This window comes from Eublepharis macularius, chromosome 3 (genome assembly GCF_028583425.1).
Source record: "Eublepharis macularius isolate TG4126 chromosome 3, MPM_Emac_v1.0, whole genome shotgun sequence".
NCBI lineage: Eukaryota > Metazoa > Chordata > Lepidosauria > Squamata > Eublepharidae > Eublepharis > Eublepharis macularius.
Window position 1 is genome coordinate 159,856,747 of NC_072792.1, and position 17,662 is coordinate 159,874,408.

General features: G+C 40.3%; 1 protein-coding gene across 1 annotated transcript in view; it reads right to left on the reverse strand.

The window, feature by feature from the left end:
- Nucleotides 1–17,662, reverse strand: part of DDX10 (DEAD-box helicase 10) — a 242,076-nt gene that overhangs the window by 79,919 nt on the left and 144,495 nt on the right. The window contains exons 14-15 of the mRNA XM_054974856.1: nucleotides 12,421–12,534; nucleotides 7,607–7,768 (exon numbers count right to left, since the gene is read on the reverse strand). Of these exons, the coding sequence (XP_054830831.1) occupies nucleotides 7,607–7,768; nucleotides 12,421–12,534 (276 nt within the window). The remainder of the gene's footprint in view (nucleotides 1–7,606; nucleotides 7,769–12,420; nucleotides 12,535–17,662) is intronic.

Consider the following 17,662-nt stretch of genomic DNA (forward strand, 5'->3'; position numbering starts at 1 on the left):
AATATCCTCCTGGGCCTTCAAAACCCAGCCACAGCATAGAAGATTATGGCTGAGAATCCAATGACTCCCTTTGGCTTAGTTGGATTCTATTACTGTCTTCTACTAAGTCTTCCTTCAAGGGAGACAGACTTCCTCTAATGGAGAATGACTTTTTCTGATGATTTTTTTCCTAATATAGAGAAAATGTTGGATCCTGAAAAGATCCTGCAGGGGCAGCAAGTTCTCGCTAGAAAAGATTGTAGGGGGAGTACCTTCTTTCTAAAGCAACTTTTCCTTGTCTGTCTACAGAGTGCTTCTCTTAGGCTTTTCTTGTAGAACTCTACACTCTGTCTTTAACAAGGCAGCTAGGCTTGTTGTCTTTCTATCCAGTTTGTTATTTCTATAAATAAAGCATTTGTTATTTTTAATCAGTTCAGTGTCCTGACTACTGCACAGGCTCTCTACCAACAGAAGAAAAAAAACTTTCTTGAAGACAGTCTTTCTCTGTTGGAGGAAAACTTGATAGATGGGTGTCATGGCATCCAACACAGTTGGATGCCATCCTATGCACCCTTCTAAGCTCACTGACCTCAAAAGACTTAGAAGGGTGTAACTCTAGTTAAGATGGCACTGTATACCTCCAAGCTACCACTGCCAACATATTTAACCCACATCCTTGGAGAATACCGAATATTAAAAACTCAGTAATCACAATCCTGAACTGTTTTGCAAAAAATGTAATCTGAAAATGCAGCTTAGGTAGGTAGGTAGATCAGTACAGCCCACAGTTTCAAACATGCACATCAGTGCTAACCACGCATTTTATTTTTAAGAGCCCTTCAATTTGAAATAATTCCCATTTGTTACAAGGTTATCCATTTTCACAGAACTGAATTTTTTCACCCAGACCTTCCAGCAGCAGAAGGGAAGAGGGGAGGAGATAATGCTGGTCTTAAAAGTGAAGCTAGAGGCTGCTAACACAGTTACAGGAGGACATATAAAATTTTAAAAGGCTACCCCCACAGCTCCTGTTCATTTGCAACCTCATTTAGAAACCTGGGCCTCTGTGATTCTTTAATTTTTTTCGCAAGGATGCCAAATTAAACTTCAATGAGGTGGGGGGAGGATTCTTAGCAAAGTACAAGATTTCCCACTTGGATATATTCGAGATCAGACTAAAGAAAACTCCAGTGATTTTAAGCACATTTACTGTAGCTATTTCTTTTTCTTACCTCGTAACTTCAATAGTTCTATCAGAACATGACAAAGAGGCATGCTTTTACTTTGTATACACACCGTTACGGAGTTTTGTTGTTGCTGTTGTTATGTGACGGTAACACAATGCTATTTCATTGGTCATAACACCAGTTGTTCAGTGTCCTAAGCTGAAAGGCTGTCCACAAATATGTCCTGGTGAATAAACATGTATGGCCTGACCTTCATGGTGATTGTGATCATCTTAACAATTGAGCAGGTTTCCATGGAAAAAGCAGGCCTCAAGATACCCTGATCCCGGACCATTTTCAGGGCTTGGGGCATCATTGCACTTCTGGGTTCAGTGCAAAAAGTAGAAAAGGGAAAAGGAAAGTGGTAGCAAGGTGTCACTAATACTTAAAATGCTATATGTGAAAAATTAATGAAAAGATTTATTGCTAGGATTTCCCTCTTTGGTGTCATTATTTCAAAATGAGGCATTCTATGCAATCTTAGTAAACAGTGATTTCGGAGCAAAAGGCAGGTTTAGAAAGTTATATCAACTTTTCCCCACAAGGAGCATTCTTGGTCAGGGGAATTGGTTAGACAGTGAGTAGATTCAGTTTAAGATACCCTCAGCATTTATAATGAAAAAGTTTTATCTGAACATGGATGATACATATGATACTTTAAATAGACCATTATCTGACACAGAAAGGTGGCTATATAATCCACCACCACCAAAAGGACAACTGTCAAAATTACATGCATTTTTGCAAGGAAAAGAAAAAATAAAACATAAAATATTAGGTGGGTGAAATACCTAGGGCATGAGATCCTGAGAAAAATACAGGAGTCTATTTTTTTATTGTGTACCACTTTTCCAAAAATATGGAGATCAGAGAGAATTGTATTATTTATTTTATTTATTTTATTTTATTTTATCGTATTTATATTCCGCCCTCCCCGCAAGCAGGCTCAGGGCGGATAACAACATTAAAACATTTAAAACATTGCATATAAAACATTTAAAAACATTAAAATCTTATATAGGTAGTACCTTACATCTTTGAGGTTGTTTAAGAATGCCTCTAACATTTATTAGAAAAGTAGAAAATGGGTTGGAACTTTGTTCCATATGTGATGGAATTGCCCTTTAGTTAAAGGACATCAGAGAAGAGTGAGAAAATGGAATTGCCCTTTAGTTAAAGGGCATCAGAGAAGGGTAATTCAAGATTACAGGGATAGAAGTACCTACAACACCCTTAACTTGATTATTAGGACTTAATGAAATGGCTCCATCCAAAAGCAAACAGTATTACAGTATTTAATTTGGCAAATGCTGGTTGCTGCAAGAATGCTTCTAGCTAAGTGCTGGAAATAAGAATAACTGTCCAGTACTGGACGCTGGCTATGTAAGATATGGAATATCATGTTAATGGATAAAATCACTATGTTAAAAGTAGACAGGCAAGATGAGTTTAATGCAGAGACTATATACAACGGATGTTTGACTCCATTTATTGTTTTTGAAATCAGTTTCCCTGCAGAAACAGCAAAGAGTGAAACTTTAATTTGGATCTGAATTAAGTTGGCAAAAATGGTCTTAAAATGAAATAATTTAAAGGAATATATGTAGAAATAATGTAAATAGATTGAACTATGATTTATTATATAGCTGATATACATATGGATTTCTTAAGTTTCTGTCTTGAATGTATAATAAAAAAGAAAGAGAAAAGAAAGGTATGCTCCAGCACTTTGAAAACTGTGCTCAGAAACGAACTGGAAGCTAGAGGTATTTTTATTGCTAACAAGATATTTTCCCATGAAGCTGAGCCATATTGCATCCTGTCCCAGCTGAAGCCTTTGAACAATCTTCAAGGGAAGCCCAGCATAGAATGCATTGTAGTAATCTAATCTGGAGGAGATCCGAGTATGGATTACTTATTTATCTACCTTGTCTTTCTGAGATAAACATGGCTAACTAAAATATGGAAGTAAAGTATGATTTGTACCAGAACTGAAGTCATTAATTGACTCCGAGCATGTGAGCATGCTCATATAAACTAGGGTTCGTACAGTGCTTCACACAGTGTTACCAGAACTGCTTTTTATAATGGGGAAATTAGCTTTAGCAGTCTGGAACTAAAATTAGCACGGATCAAACCAATGTTTACGGAGGTCCCGATTCCAGACACTCTAGTGACAAAGAGGCAGACTACAAATAGGTTCAATAAACACGTGTATTTACTAATAATGTGGCGTAAGCCTGAACTTGCACACACATACAAGAAAGCATACAAGGACTAGGAAATGCAGAGTAAGAAATACAGAGACGGTCGCTTGAGCAGGTACCCACGATGATAAGGGAAATACTCACAATCCTGAGGCGGAGCAGAGACACGACAGCGAGGTGGTCCAATGCCAGCAGTGGATCTACGGATAGACAGCAAGGGGGTTTGGGTAGGAATGGCGTACGCACCATGCGGTCTGAGGGACCAGCTTAAATACCCCAAAACGTACCCTGGGGCTGGTGCTGTATTTGGTGGTTCTCACAGGTTAAAACAAAGGCTCTAATGGGTTACTGAATGGCTTGGATGGGCCACTTTAGGAATCTGATTGTGTTAAGTGACAACTCAGGAAGAGGGGACAAAGGAGGGAGGGGGAAATCCGAGTGGGCTGAATGGATGTTCCAGCAGACAGGGCTTGCCCTGATGTCATCAGCTCTGGAATGCAGAGGTTTCTTTGAGATGCATTCTCTAAGTGCTTGGGATGGTCTTCTCCGGGGCGGCTCCTAAGATATGCAGAGCGGGGCGAGGTACTCTCACTGCGGACATGGTGTGTCCGCTTTGCCGAAATGGCTTCCCAAAGCAGGCTTCTTCTCTCGGTCTTCTGGCTGCCTAAGAACATGGTCGCCGGCTGGGCATGGCAGGGGCTGGTTAGCAGGTTGCCCGGTAGCGAGGGCAAGCTCGGGGACCAGCCTGCGGGAGGCTCCAGGCAGGAACTGACCAGGGAGCGCCTAGCCAGGCTCGCTGGAGGTGCCCGGCTGCTAACAGCGGCTTGGGCCCAGATGAGGCAGGCTTCCATGGAGGTAGGGGGAACAGCACGTAAAAACACAGTCCATAGCAGGGAACAGGCGCGGTCCATGGCAGATGGCGATGCAGGCACGGGGCACACTTGTAGTAAAGTCCAAACACACACTGGGAAGTCCAGATATAAGTCTGGGCAGGGCTGCCCAGGAAGAGAGTCCTTTGTGCAGTTATCCAAGCATGGTGTCAGGAAACTAACACAGTCTATTGCAGCAGCAAGGTAATTAACAAGCAGGCAGGAAACTGACACGTGTATTAGAGCGCACACGTGCAGGGCAATCTTTGGTGTAGCAGTAAAACAGCAACGCAGGAAACTTTAACACAGTCCATGGCAGGCCTTAAAGCAGGAGGGGGGGCCTACTTGGCAACAACAGCACCAAACCATGGTTTGGCATTGTATCTTAACCATGTCAATGATGTACAAACTTTAACTAGGAAAAAAATCAGCCAATGGTTAAAAATAGTCCCTGTTACAAAGCCAAAGTTTACTATATCCATTATAAAACCTGGTTTGTCTGAAGTTGGGAAGGTGAGTATGATCTCACCACCTTGGTTTGCATAGCTGTTTGGTTTTTTTCTGCTTTACAGGCATGAGTTTGAAACAAACAGCAAACAACTGGAAAGGCAGTGTTTGACTGCCTTTACATACAGCAAGGTCCTGGACAATCTGAATGGCTTCCAGGGCCTTAAATACAGCCTTAATTCCTACAATTTCGATATACCAAATATTACAACAACTAACAGTGCAATCCTAAGAAGAGTTACTCCAGTCTAAGCCCACTGATTGCACTGTAAGTGTTATAACACCTAGAATAAGTATTAAGAGCTGAGAAGTTTTCCAAGAATGAAGGAGAATAAGTAGCAAATAATTTATCTTATTTTCTTTTTCAAGTAGCAAGCACAAACCAGCTTGGGTTTTGTTTTTTTAATGGAAATAAAGCAATTATATTTCAAGGGCATGAGGTAATAAAGAAATGTAGACAGACTTGATTGGGATATTATAAAAAAATAAGCCAGTTCCCTGATATATTCATGAACTCTGAAAATTAAGGCTTGCTACTTCTATTGTTGGAATCAAGTTATTAAATACTTTACCGGTCAATCCTTCAAAATCCTTATACTTCTATCATGCAGAAATGAACAACTGGCATTAATTTGAGATTTATTTACAGCTTTAAAAATTGTTTCATTTAAGAGTTATACTGAAAGAAGTTTTAAAGTCCAGAATCTGGGAGTACAAGCAAACTTTATTAAAACCTTTATTACTCAAAGTATTTATTTTTGTACAATAGACTTGATTATCGTTCATGATGTGAAAATAACCGGAAAGGTAATAAGCGCGTACTGACAAAAGTATCCAAGTGACTCTTAAGGGAGCACAGTACTATAATTCTTGTGCTATGCTGCAGGATTCCTGTATAATTTCTTAACACTTTGCAAATAGAGCTGACAATTTAGCTCTGTTTCAAAGGAGAGAAGAAGCACTTTCTTTGAAGAACCTCTGGATGTGTTTTTATGTTCAAAAGATGACAATTTTGCTACCCTCTCTGGCAGATCATTTAGAAATCTTACATATATTCGCAGAATAAGGTTAACAGAAGGGATTTACTTCCAAATAACAAATGTGATGCTGAGAAAGTTAGCTGAGATTAAGTTCTACTGCAATCAGTCTGCAGAGACATGAAGAAGAAATACTAGGGTGGGACTTAAGGATCCAGCAGACATTAGCTAGATTCCAGACTATAATACAGGGCGGAACTATTTATGACACCCATCACAGGGCTGCTGATGAATATAACTGTGAATTGAGTTCCCCTCCTAACATGTCTTTATGGAAACATGTAATGCGACATCATCAACATGTGTGTTTCTTCATCATCATCACTCTATACTTGGTTGCCACTATCTGATAGGGGAAATACACGATGCATGCAATGAGGCTGAATGGAAAGGATTCTCAATCTGTTAACTACAGTTAACAGGGAACCCTGGTCTTTAGCTTCATGGAGACTGTGATTATGTGGCAGGTGTGAGTAGAAGTGGAAACCTAAAGGGAGCAGGGGAATAGAACACCTATCATATGCATTAGAAACTGTGAATTGCAGCAATATTAACTAGGTTTTTATGTAAAAATATGAATACAAAGTGCTAACAGTAGAGTTACCTGCCCTGGAGCTTACTGTCTCCCTGGAATTCTACACCGGGTTGGGGGGGGGTCAAAGGATCTCAGAAAGAGTGTACACAAGGGGGGCAGGGTTAAGTGAGGATCTGCAGTGGGAAAGGGGAATCAGCAAAAACTGCTCTCCCCTACTCTACTATTAGAAGCGTGGTTCTGAATCAGAAGAATAGTGTTTTCATACACACATCTTCCTGGAAAAGGCTTCTTCACTTTGTTGTAACTTACGTAACTTTTTTTTAAAGCTCTTGTCCATTCTGTTCTTTGAAACACACTCCACTTACTCTCATATCTATAGGGGACATGGCTCAATCTTGCTACAACCTTTTAGGTACTGCAGCAACAGAAATACTATAAATAACAATAATGGGAAGGAGCACAATCAATGGGCATTGACAAGACTGCATAAAATTTACAACTCTTCTGAGCTGTCAAGTTCTCACACTTCCAGCTCTCATTTATGACAAATAAATGGTCCGGAAACCATTTCCATATTTTTATGGTCTACAATTTAAAATTTTCTTAAATGCTGAAAAGACTATAAAGCACCCACAAAAAAGCCTTATATTATAGCCGACATCATATTATATCTATGCTATCCTTGAATAATTCATTAGCATTTTGATAGCCCTCCATCATATCTATGAAAAGAACCACATCAGACCCATTATATAAGGCAGCATGATGAACACCTCATGTAGATGCTCTCCAGTCTTATTGATGGAAAATGGTCCAATGCCTTACACTATCACTGCCCTAAAATACTATTCTTCCTCTGTACTTGTACATTTTAATCTTGTTTCAATCGACTAATGGCCTGATAGCGACCCAGACTATAGAGTTATAGTGTGGTTTCCAGTTCTGTGTACTGGGGTCCATGCCATACTGAAAGATCCTTAAGGGGACACACAACAACAGTTGTTTGCCATGATAGGGTTGTCCATCCCCAGGGAGTGGTGACAAGTCGCCATGCTGTCCATCCAGTAAAGAAGATGGGAAAGTTCGAAACACTTCAGAATATTTAAAGAAGTTATAAAGTTAACCAAAGAGTTTCAGTGGATAAAAAGTGAAGTACCAAAAAAATCACTTTCCAAGAAAACATTGTTTTATGATATGATGTTTTGTCTTTAAGTACCTCCACAAATGGGAAGGCATTTGCACTTACCCGGTGTTTTTCTTTAATTTTCTTCCTATATTCTTCTTTGTCAAATTTGTCCTCTTCCTGCAGTCTCTCTTTTGCTCTTTCTAGATCAATTCCTCCAGAATCATTATCATCTTCTGCTTTATTTTGAATAGATTTTTGTGCCGGTGGCCACTGCTGAATTAACTGAATCAAAGAAAAACAATAAAAACATTAGAGCACAGAGTTTATTACTAATGCAGAATGCCTGCCTCTCGCGTTGTTTTAAAGACAATGGAATGACCTCCCTTGAGTTGCTGCTGCATGTACAAAGGTGTCTTTAAAGTCATGAGTGGTGGGGGGGCGGGGAGCAGAAATTGCTCTTTTGATCACACAAATAAATCATCATCATCATCATCATAATTTATATACCGCCATTCAGGACAACTTAACGTCCACCCAGAGCAGTTTACAAAGTATGTTATTATTATCCCCACAACAATCACCCTGTGAGGTGGGTGGGGCTGAGAGAGCTCTGAGAGAGCTGTGACTGACCCAAAGTCACCTGGCTGGCTTCACGTGGAGGAGTGGGGAATCAAACCCGGTTCTCCAGATTAGAGTCCCGCCATTCTTAACCACTACACCAAACTAGCGATCACGTATTCTTGTTGCTAAGTTCTCATAAGAGGTAAAGATTTGTTTTCAGAAACGTATTTTAATTTATTTCACGTCGAGACTGACCCAATCATGCACAGTTAGCACTTCAACACACACATAATGCATAACTGCACCACCATCTGTCTGAAAGCAATCTGGCAGTTAATCTGGAAATTCACTGATCAGGCAGGAAGGAGGAAGACTGAGGAGCTGCTCAGCATCAGGGGCCAAATGAGAGTCAGCTCCACAGTGCCCGGGGCCTCTTGCACCCCTTGATTCTGCTGAGCTGGAAATTATACCACCATCCTCTGCCATCTGCAGTGGTGGTAATGAAGTGCAGCAGGGAGCATTCCCACAGCTCCCTCCTCCCATGCTACAACAATAGCTGAATTTTAGCAGTAAGATGATTGAATCTTGCTGCTAGGGTCCCCAGTTCGACCAAAGTGCCTTTACACTGTATCTACCTGAAGTGGACAGGCAAGAAATAAATTACCACTCCATTTTTATTGAAGGCAATGATATCTATCCAACTAGATGTCATTGCCTTCAATAAACAATGTTTACATGAGAAGAGATTGCCCAAAGCTATCAGGTTCATTCTAGGAACTAGGTGAATGGACATGGCAGCAACATGTTATTTAGAGATGTTTCGCAGCAGGGTGGGGGAGAAGGAAGAAGTGTTGGGGCAGGGAGACACACTTGGAACAGTTAAACAGGAAGAGAAACGAAAGAATCTTTAGGTAATGCACAGTTGCAGGGGGAAGCAACAGGCTTGGCAAACAGACGTATCTCCTGCACAGGAAAAATATTGGCATGCAGAAATGCATGTGAGGCAGACATACAACAATGTAATATTCACCAAGTGACTAAAATCACCAGGTGATATAAAATGGGTTGCTTTCGAACTGGCAATCCTACATGCGCACGTGCTCAAAAAGGCCACCTCTGGATCTTCAGTGTCTTGTTTCATTTTTCTCTCCCCAAAGATTAGCTCAGAAGCCACGCCACGTTGCTATTCAATATTCCAAATGCAACATCGCATTCAACATGATCATTCCTCACACAAATTCACAGAACACGGCTTAATATATCGACCTAATTATAGAAACTGACAGTTCAGCATCCACGGCTGCCAGAGAAACATATTACAGCACTTCCTACAAAAAAAAGAAGGAATTCTAGCAACTTTCTCTCAGTTGCTACTCAAAATCTCTCTCTTTCTGAGCTTCCAAGTTGGCCTTTGAAACAGCAACAGGCTAAATTCTTTCAAGGAGCAAACCGTTACAAGCTTCAACATTTATCTTTTTTGTACATTTATAATATTTTTTGTTTTCTTATCAATAAATCATGAACAGTGGGGATATGCTAGGATATGTTCTTAAGGAAATTCAATAGCATGAACACACCGCAGGGTGAATTCCATTGACAGGGGTTCCACAAACCTACCTGTCTGTTAAATATGAGGGTTCCTGCCACTGATCCATCGTAGACAGTTGCTAGGAAATTATTTGGCATGGTGTCCAGGATCATAGGCCACTGTCCGGGGTAGGCAAACCCTCTAGCTCCGGTACTGGGTGCTGCAAACAGCCACACAGAGTCCCAGCAGCCTTCTTAAGAGGGATATACCCCACCTATTTGTATGAGACTCACTGGTCTCTGGGTTCTTTATCTGGAGGACCTTGCACACAGCAAGTCAAGCACTCGAGACACAGGCATGAAATGGAAAACATTTATTAAGTTGAGAGAGTGCTTGGAAAATAGCAGTAGGCACTCTCAATGCAGAAGCAATGGCAAACAAAACAAAGACAACTTCATTCTAATCTAAGCTAAAAACTGACTAACTAGACAGATGACTGGCTAACTTGCATTCTCCGGTAGCTCCGGTGCTCATACGGCCTACCCCTGGGCTGGACTGTGTCAGAAGAAGAAGGAAAAAAAACACATAAGAAGCTAGCTTTTAAGACATAATCGACCAATCAGAGCTCAGTGTGATATCAAAGTGTTGATATCTAAGTGTCAAAAGCCAGTGTGCAGAGGCTTTAGATCAGAACGATCAGTATGACAGGTAGACACATCAGGTGACATAGAGTCAGATGGTTAACTTAAGAGTCAGGAGACCATGAAGTGAATGACTCAGCTAAACTCATGCATGTATCTGATTGGGTGTCTACATGTATATATAGCTACTATGTACAGTATGGTAGGGGCTTCTTGCAAGTTCAGGTGTAGGCGAAGCACTTTGTCTCTCTGGACTGTAAACTTGTATATATTGCTCTTAATCCACCTATAAATAAATTGTATTATACACCTTTACTAAACAAACAAGGTGTGGACTCTTTGTGGATCCTCCTTAAGCTGGTGCAGTCACGCTCAATACACACTATTCAACACAAAGTAGCTGGCCAGAGAGCTGAGACAGATGACATGTAGAAAGCGAAGCCTTCTGTCTCTCAAGGCCACTTAGTCAGAGCACAAGCACCAGGTGCACTTAATTAGCTGAGCTGTTCTAGACAGCCACCCTGGCCATAGCACAGGAGAATGCATCCCCACCCCAGAAAAACCCAATGCGAGGAAGACCCCCCCCTCAAATCCCATTCACCTGACCCAACAGCAGTGAGAGACTCTTCCAGACTTTGGAGGCGGACAATGGGTGAAGATGGGCCCAGTGGCCAGCAGCAGGCTTCCCCCACTGCAGAATGTGCAGCACCAGGGAACGATGTTAGCACCCAGTGCCACAGCAGTGAGGGCAGTGGCAGTCCGGGGGTCAGCTCCACAAGAAACAAGGAGCAATCCTGGGACCCGGCAATAGCCAGGGAAGGCCCAATACCAGTGAGCCAGGCTCAGAGGAAGTGGGAGGAGTCAGAGCCAGAGAGAGGCCAAGAACTAACGCCCATCAGTGCATCCCCAGAAAGCAACGTTTCACCAGAGAATCATCCTTGCACAGGCCAATAAGGGCAGGAAGAGGGCAGATAGGGGTGCAGCACAGGGCTCAGTAAAATGGTACTACATTCCTTGGCTCAGGTGATAAGCTGCTGGGATGAGGCCCAGGAGGTGTGAAGCGGGGCTGACAGGCAGGGCAAACAAAAAGGAGCTCCAGAACCAGAGAGGAGAGAAGGAAAGAGGCCTACCACTGGTGATGCACCCTGATCCCTTTTCATGCATCTGAGATCGAGGAAGACTCCTGTGTGTGACCCAACAAGACAATGGAAGGCCGGGAAGCAGACCTCGCCCTGGAGGAACCTCACACACACTGTGTACTTGAATCCATTGACATATATCAAACCATTTTTTGAGTGACAAACATCTCAGTGATAAGGAGCGTGCACGGATCTAGCAATTTCAACTTGCACCAACAAACACTTGTCCTCTTTCCTCGCTCAGAATGTTAAGTATAGCTGCATAAAGTGCAAGAGGATTTTGGTTTTATAAGTAGCATTTGTCATCACTTGTCGTGGAAAAGGTCACTGGCATTGCCTTCCACCACACTGTGGATCACCAGAAAAGCTGTCTTGGATTCAAGTGAACATCTGTATGGATAGAAAATTATCAAAACCAAGGAGCACAATTTTCTTGCCTCCCTCTTCTGGCTGCAGCCCAAAATGCTCTCTAGAGTGGGGTCCCTTTACCTCCAGGAACAGTATTTGGGGGGGACATTTGGGGCTGCAGAGGGAAATGGAAGAATGAAAAGCACAAGCTATAGGGGGAAAATCCTTCCATTTGAGGAAAGGCTCTGTTGGATCCAAGACATTTTGTGGGCAAATTATTCTACAGGATCCAATTTAAAGGAGCAAAGAACTTTTGAATTTCAACAAAGCAGCTGCAGTCAGGCTTACATTAAATCATGTATAGTTCCACTAGGTCAAACTGTGATCAAGAGAACCCTCAGAAACTTATTACAGAGAAGATTATAACAACAATAGATAAACTCCACTGAATGGTAATCTGCCTATTTCAATTAATGTTGTTTTCAATGTGCAACTTCGAAGGAGTGCAGGGTGAAGTCCAAGAGGTCTTGCCACTTGCCACCAGGTAAACTGGTCATCCCAGAATCCAATGCAAGAGTTCCATGGGCACCTCAAGGAGTTCCTCAGCAGGCAAGTCGATAGGAAAAATGTTCCGTGCAAGTAGACAGCTTGAGAATAACTGTTGTACAACAGTTTACATGCATAGGACCTATTACAAGGATAAGCAAAGGATCTTACCTCCCCATCTTCAGTAAACATGATTTTTGTGTTTACTTTAAATTTTCTTTTCAATACTTTTTTAGCTTCCTTGGTCTTAGTTATTTTCTTCTTTAATTTTGAATCTGATGAGCTCTACAAAAGGAGGACAGATGTAGACAGCATGGTTAGAATTTAGCACAGAAGATTCAAGAGCTCTCCCAGAACATATTTCTGCATTGCCTATAGGAACTACTGATAATCCCAGGAACAACAAAAAGTTTCGCACTCTTCAGCTGTTCGAAATATACTGAAAAAGATGTTGCACACATCTTGAAAGTAAGAAAAGGCAAAGAGTCCATTTTTGTTAGCTTTGTTTAATACATTTTTATCTTGCCCTTTGTCCAAGAAGTTCAGGGTAGCATACATAGTTCTCGACTCCACATTTTATCCTAACAGTAACCTAGGGAGGTAGGCTAGGTTCACAGACAATGATGAGCTTCATGGCATTTGAACCCAGGTCTCTTCTATCAGTTATCTGACCATTATACTACATTGGCTCATTATCTGATAGAGGAAAGGTGGTCTCTTAGGAATTTCCTCCTTTGTTTAGTGTGTATTGGGGACCACTTTCCCTCACTGCTATTGTCCAAGGCCAGAATGGCCAACTGGCCACCCCAAACTGGATAGAAAAGAAGCTTCTGCTGTCAAAATTGCACACATATATGTCAAGTTGCCTTCGAACAAGTCAGACTGCTGTTTGTCAAAATCAGTCTTGTCTATTTTGTCTCAGGCAGGGGTCTTTCAAATTGCCTCTTATCTGACCCCTTTAATTGGAGATGCTAAGGATTGAACCTGGGGCATTTTCTGTGCAAAGCAGAGGCTCTCCCACTGAGCAGACCTCTTAAAAACTGGTCAACTTGTTTTTGGAAAAAGGGAAGCCCTGAGCCCAAACCTGTTCTTCTACACATGTGAGAGATTGCACAGCCTACTGAACAAGCAGAGGCAAGATAACTTCCACATATCACAGCACTTGTCCAAGCTCTCAGTGCCAAGCATTTGTCAAACAGCAATAGTGGCAATTTTCTTTTTGCTCAGGGTTCTTTGGATCTGACCAATCATCTTCATAATTCAAAGGAGTGTGTGTGTGTGTGAATGTAAGCACATGGGTGCATTAGGCTCAAAGAGCAAAAACGTGCAAAAAGTTCTTGCAAGATAGTGCAAGAGGCACAGCAGTTTGCTAAAAGTCTGTAAAAGTTATTATTAGAGTTGTAATTACCAATTAACCATTATTAAAGTTGTAATTACCTGGATGGCCCAGGCTAGCCCAATCTTGTCAGATCTTAGAAGTTAAGCAGGGTCAGCCCTGATTAGTACTAGGATGGGAAACCACCAAGAAGTTCAAAGTCATTATGCAGAAGCAAGCAATGGCAAACCACCTCAGAGTATCCCTTGCTTTGAAAACCCTGTCATTGCCATAAGCTGCCTGCAATTTGACAGCATTTTCTATCACCAGTTACCAGTTTTAAGCCAGAGAGGCCTAAATTCTTGCAAGACTACTTTTTAACAGGCTGGTTTTTATTTATGTTTTAAAAGAGATGTGAAAAGTACTTAGCACCGCTGTGTCTGGGAGAAGCCTTTTCAGCATCCAATGTAACCAAAATGAATGGTGCAGCTATTGGAGTACAAACAAGTCCATTTGTCATTACTGAGATAGCAGATAAAAAAGGAGATGTATAATATTAAGAAGTGTACTAAGAGACAATATATAACACTAATGTTTTGCCTCCATCAAAAACAAAGTCATTTTTAGGTTACTTTTGGAATCACTAAAACATTTCGCCATTACCAACATTATTATTATTATGACTATAATGGTATATTCAACTTGAAATTGGATACATCTAAGCAAACTTTAATACAAAGAATTTACCAAAAAAATTTATTAAGCCTATAGGTAAATTTGGATTTGTGGAACAATGGCACTTTGAAAATCAAAACAGGCAGGATTTAACCACCATTTCATAAATCATAATCAAGAAAAGTTTTTTTATACTGGTTTTTCCAAACTTTTGGACTAAAATAAGCAGTGTGGAAATCAGCTCCATGACATATGCAGATCATGCACCAGACATAATGATACAGCAGTGTTTTGACTTCTCCTAACAGTGGGGATTAAATAATTCATTACTTCACAGTAAGAATCTGGTAAAAGAAATTAGACAGGCTTTGGAGATTTATTATTAGATTAATGTAACTCCAGATGTGTCCTGGGCTACACTGAAAGCACACATCTATGTAATTTTTATTCAGAAAGCAGCAGAAATTAAGAAGGCATGGGATCAATGGGACCATGGCTTGTTGTTCCAGATCACGATGTTAGAAATAGAACATTAAGACAACAAGGGAGACTTTAGCTCATGAGACCTTGGAATGCTGCAAGAAGCAGAGCTGAAAAAGGTTTTACTGACCAAAAAGATCAGAAAAGCGCTTAAAGCAAAAGACATCTGAATTAGGGAAGAAACCATCAATTTATTAGAAGGTTGCCAGCTCCAGGCTGGGAAATTCCTGGAGATTTGGGGGATAGAACCTGGGGAGGGCAGGATTTGAGGAGGGGAGGGGCCTCAGCAGGATATAATGCCATAGAGTCCACATTCCAAGGCAGCCATTTTCTCCAGGGGAACTGATCTCTATCATCTGGAGATCAGTTGTAATTCCAGGAGATCTTCAGCCACTACCTGAAGGATGAGAACCCTACGTCAATATGACAAGTCAGATTATTGGAACGTACTTATCTATTCCCAATTTAGGTAGATAAATATCAGAATACTTTAAATTGTATTAAGCTAATCGAAGTTTCTCTCTGTAGATGTGCTAAAAGATTTTCTAGTTAAATGGAAAATCTCTAAATTCTCTGATACAAAAATGCCAGAAGCAGAAATAGCAAGAACATAAATTAAGACTCATTAAGAATTTAAAGAATAATAATTTGCCTGGACCTGATGGATTACCAATGTAATTTTATAAAAATCTTCTGGGATATTGTGTTACAATCCTTGATGAATACTGTTAGACACATTTTTCTGCTGTGCTACCAAAAAACTTGGGATGAAACTTGGGACAGACCACTCCCACACTGAATCATTTAAACCCATATTGTTATAAATGCAATTTTAAAATCTTGACAATTGTTATTACTAATAGATTGAACAGGTTTATAACTAAGCATGCAGAAAGGAAGTATTCAATAACAAAAAGCCTTTGATTGCCTTGAATGGCTGTATATAATTCAAATTTTTAAAAATCTTGAGTAGTACTCAACTAGATTGCACTGCATTAATGCACCAAATCTATAACCCGAATTTTCACCAGTAGGTACCTGTCAAAAGTTTTACAACTTACAAAGAGGGACTCATCTAGTCTGCTCTATATCATTTTTGTTTTTTGTATTGTTTATTGATCCATAGGTGTTGCAATTAAGAAGAATACACAACAATCATGAGTGAAGATTGGTGCTACAGTATCTAAAATTATGTTACATGCAGATGATGTCACAATTGCCTTGACAAAATCTAAAACTTCATTACAAGAAATAGGGGAACATATTCACAAAATCATTTTATTAACAATAAAAAATCTGAATGTACATATATTAACTTGGGAATTGTTATACTGAAGACAGAAAAGTAAAACTGCCAGTAAAGTATTTAGGAGTCCAGATTAATGGTAAAGATCGGCTATCAAAATATAAAAATGAGATGAAAGGTTCTGAGCTTTTTATCTATTTTCAAGTTGTCCTGGTTAGGAAAAATGCATTAAGTAAGATGAACATACCATCAAAAACACTATGGTGTCTGTCATTGGAAGTCAACAGAAAAAGGCTAGGTGTGTGGCAAAAAAATGATAATAAACTATGTAGGGGTTTAATAGGTAGGAAGGAAAAGGAGGCATGGGATAACCAAATATTTGGTTAAATAATCTGGCAACAAGGTTAGCAGCTAAGAAAGACTACCAGAAACAGGAAAAATAGACTATTAAGAATGAACAATAAGCTCTAAATCAAGAGTAGCCTATCTTTATTTGGTTTTAAATTGGGAAATACAGAATTATTGTGCAATTATAGCGCCCTCTGTTTAGTTGTCTCTATTTATATGGAACAAATTAAAATATTTCTCCCTGACAACCCTAAGTAATGGTGAGCAGGGGGATAAGAGATAAACTGATTGATTGATTTCAAACATTTCTGTGCCATCTGACTCACGGTCCCCAAGACAGTGAACATTTCAAACATTTCAAACATTAAAAAGCATTTAAAATACAAATCAAAAGTCGTCATCTATTGGTGGTAAGGGAACAATACAAGGACACAAACAAATCTCCCTGGGGACAGAGTTCCAAATTTTAGACATCTAGGTTTGAATTGCTTATGGAAGGTAAAAGGTTTTAAAAGTCTGATTTGGAATATATGCAAAATGCTGTTAAAGTTAAGAGAACCAGATTACAGTTTTCAAAGAAATTTAGACAAGGACCTGAGAATGTTGAGGATGAGTAATATAAAGGGATCCAGTAAATAACTCTTTAAAATTATACAGTCTTGAGTTGTTTTTACACAAGAATATTTTATAATCTTAGTCATATATACAATCCATATGTATAATCCATAATCCAGCATTAGATATATGCTGCTGATGACCGGGGGGGAGGGGGAGATTCCACACTTTTCAGTTTGGGGCTTTGTACAAACCTTTAAAAGCTTTTGAAAATTGATGCTAGACTTGATTCAGGAGCGACACTCATCTACACTGTATTGTGTGGTGGTGGTGGAGTGTGCCCTCAAGTCCTCATAGCTTACTTATGGCTGCACCTACTGGAGTTTTCATGGCAAGAGACTAACAGAGGTGGTTTGCCATTGCTGGCCTCTGCAACCTTGGCAGTCGTTAGAGGTCTCCCATCCAATTACTAACCAAGGCTGATCCTGCTTAGCTTCTGAGATCTGATGAGATCAGGCTCAACTGGGCTATCCAGGTCAGGACACACTGTAGCATAACAGTGAACAAATGTGAATATATGTATATCAGGGACAGGTCTGCAGCATTTCTTGTATTTTTACAAATTCTAAAAAGCTGGGGGGGGGGAGTTCTCTGTCACTACGTTGAATACAAAGGATATGAATGTCTTGATCCTCTGCTGAGCCCACTGGACAGAGATGGAGATGGATGGGAGTTATTCTCAAATAAATGGTGATCCTAAGGCAGACCCTACTTACTTCCATCAGGTTGCAAAG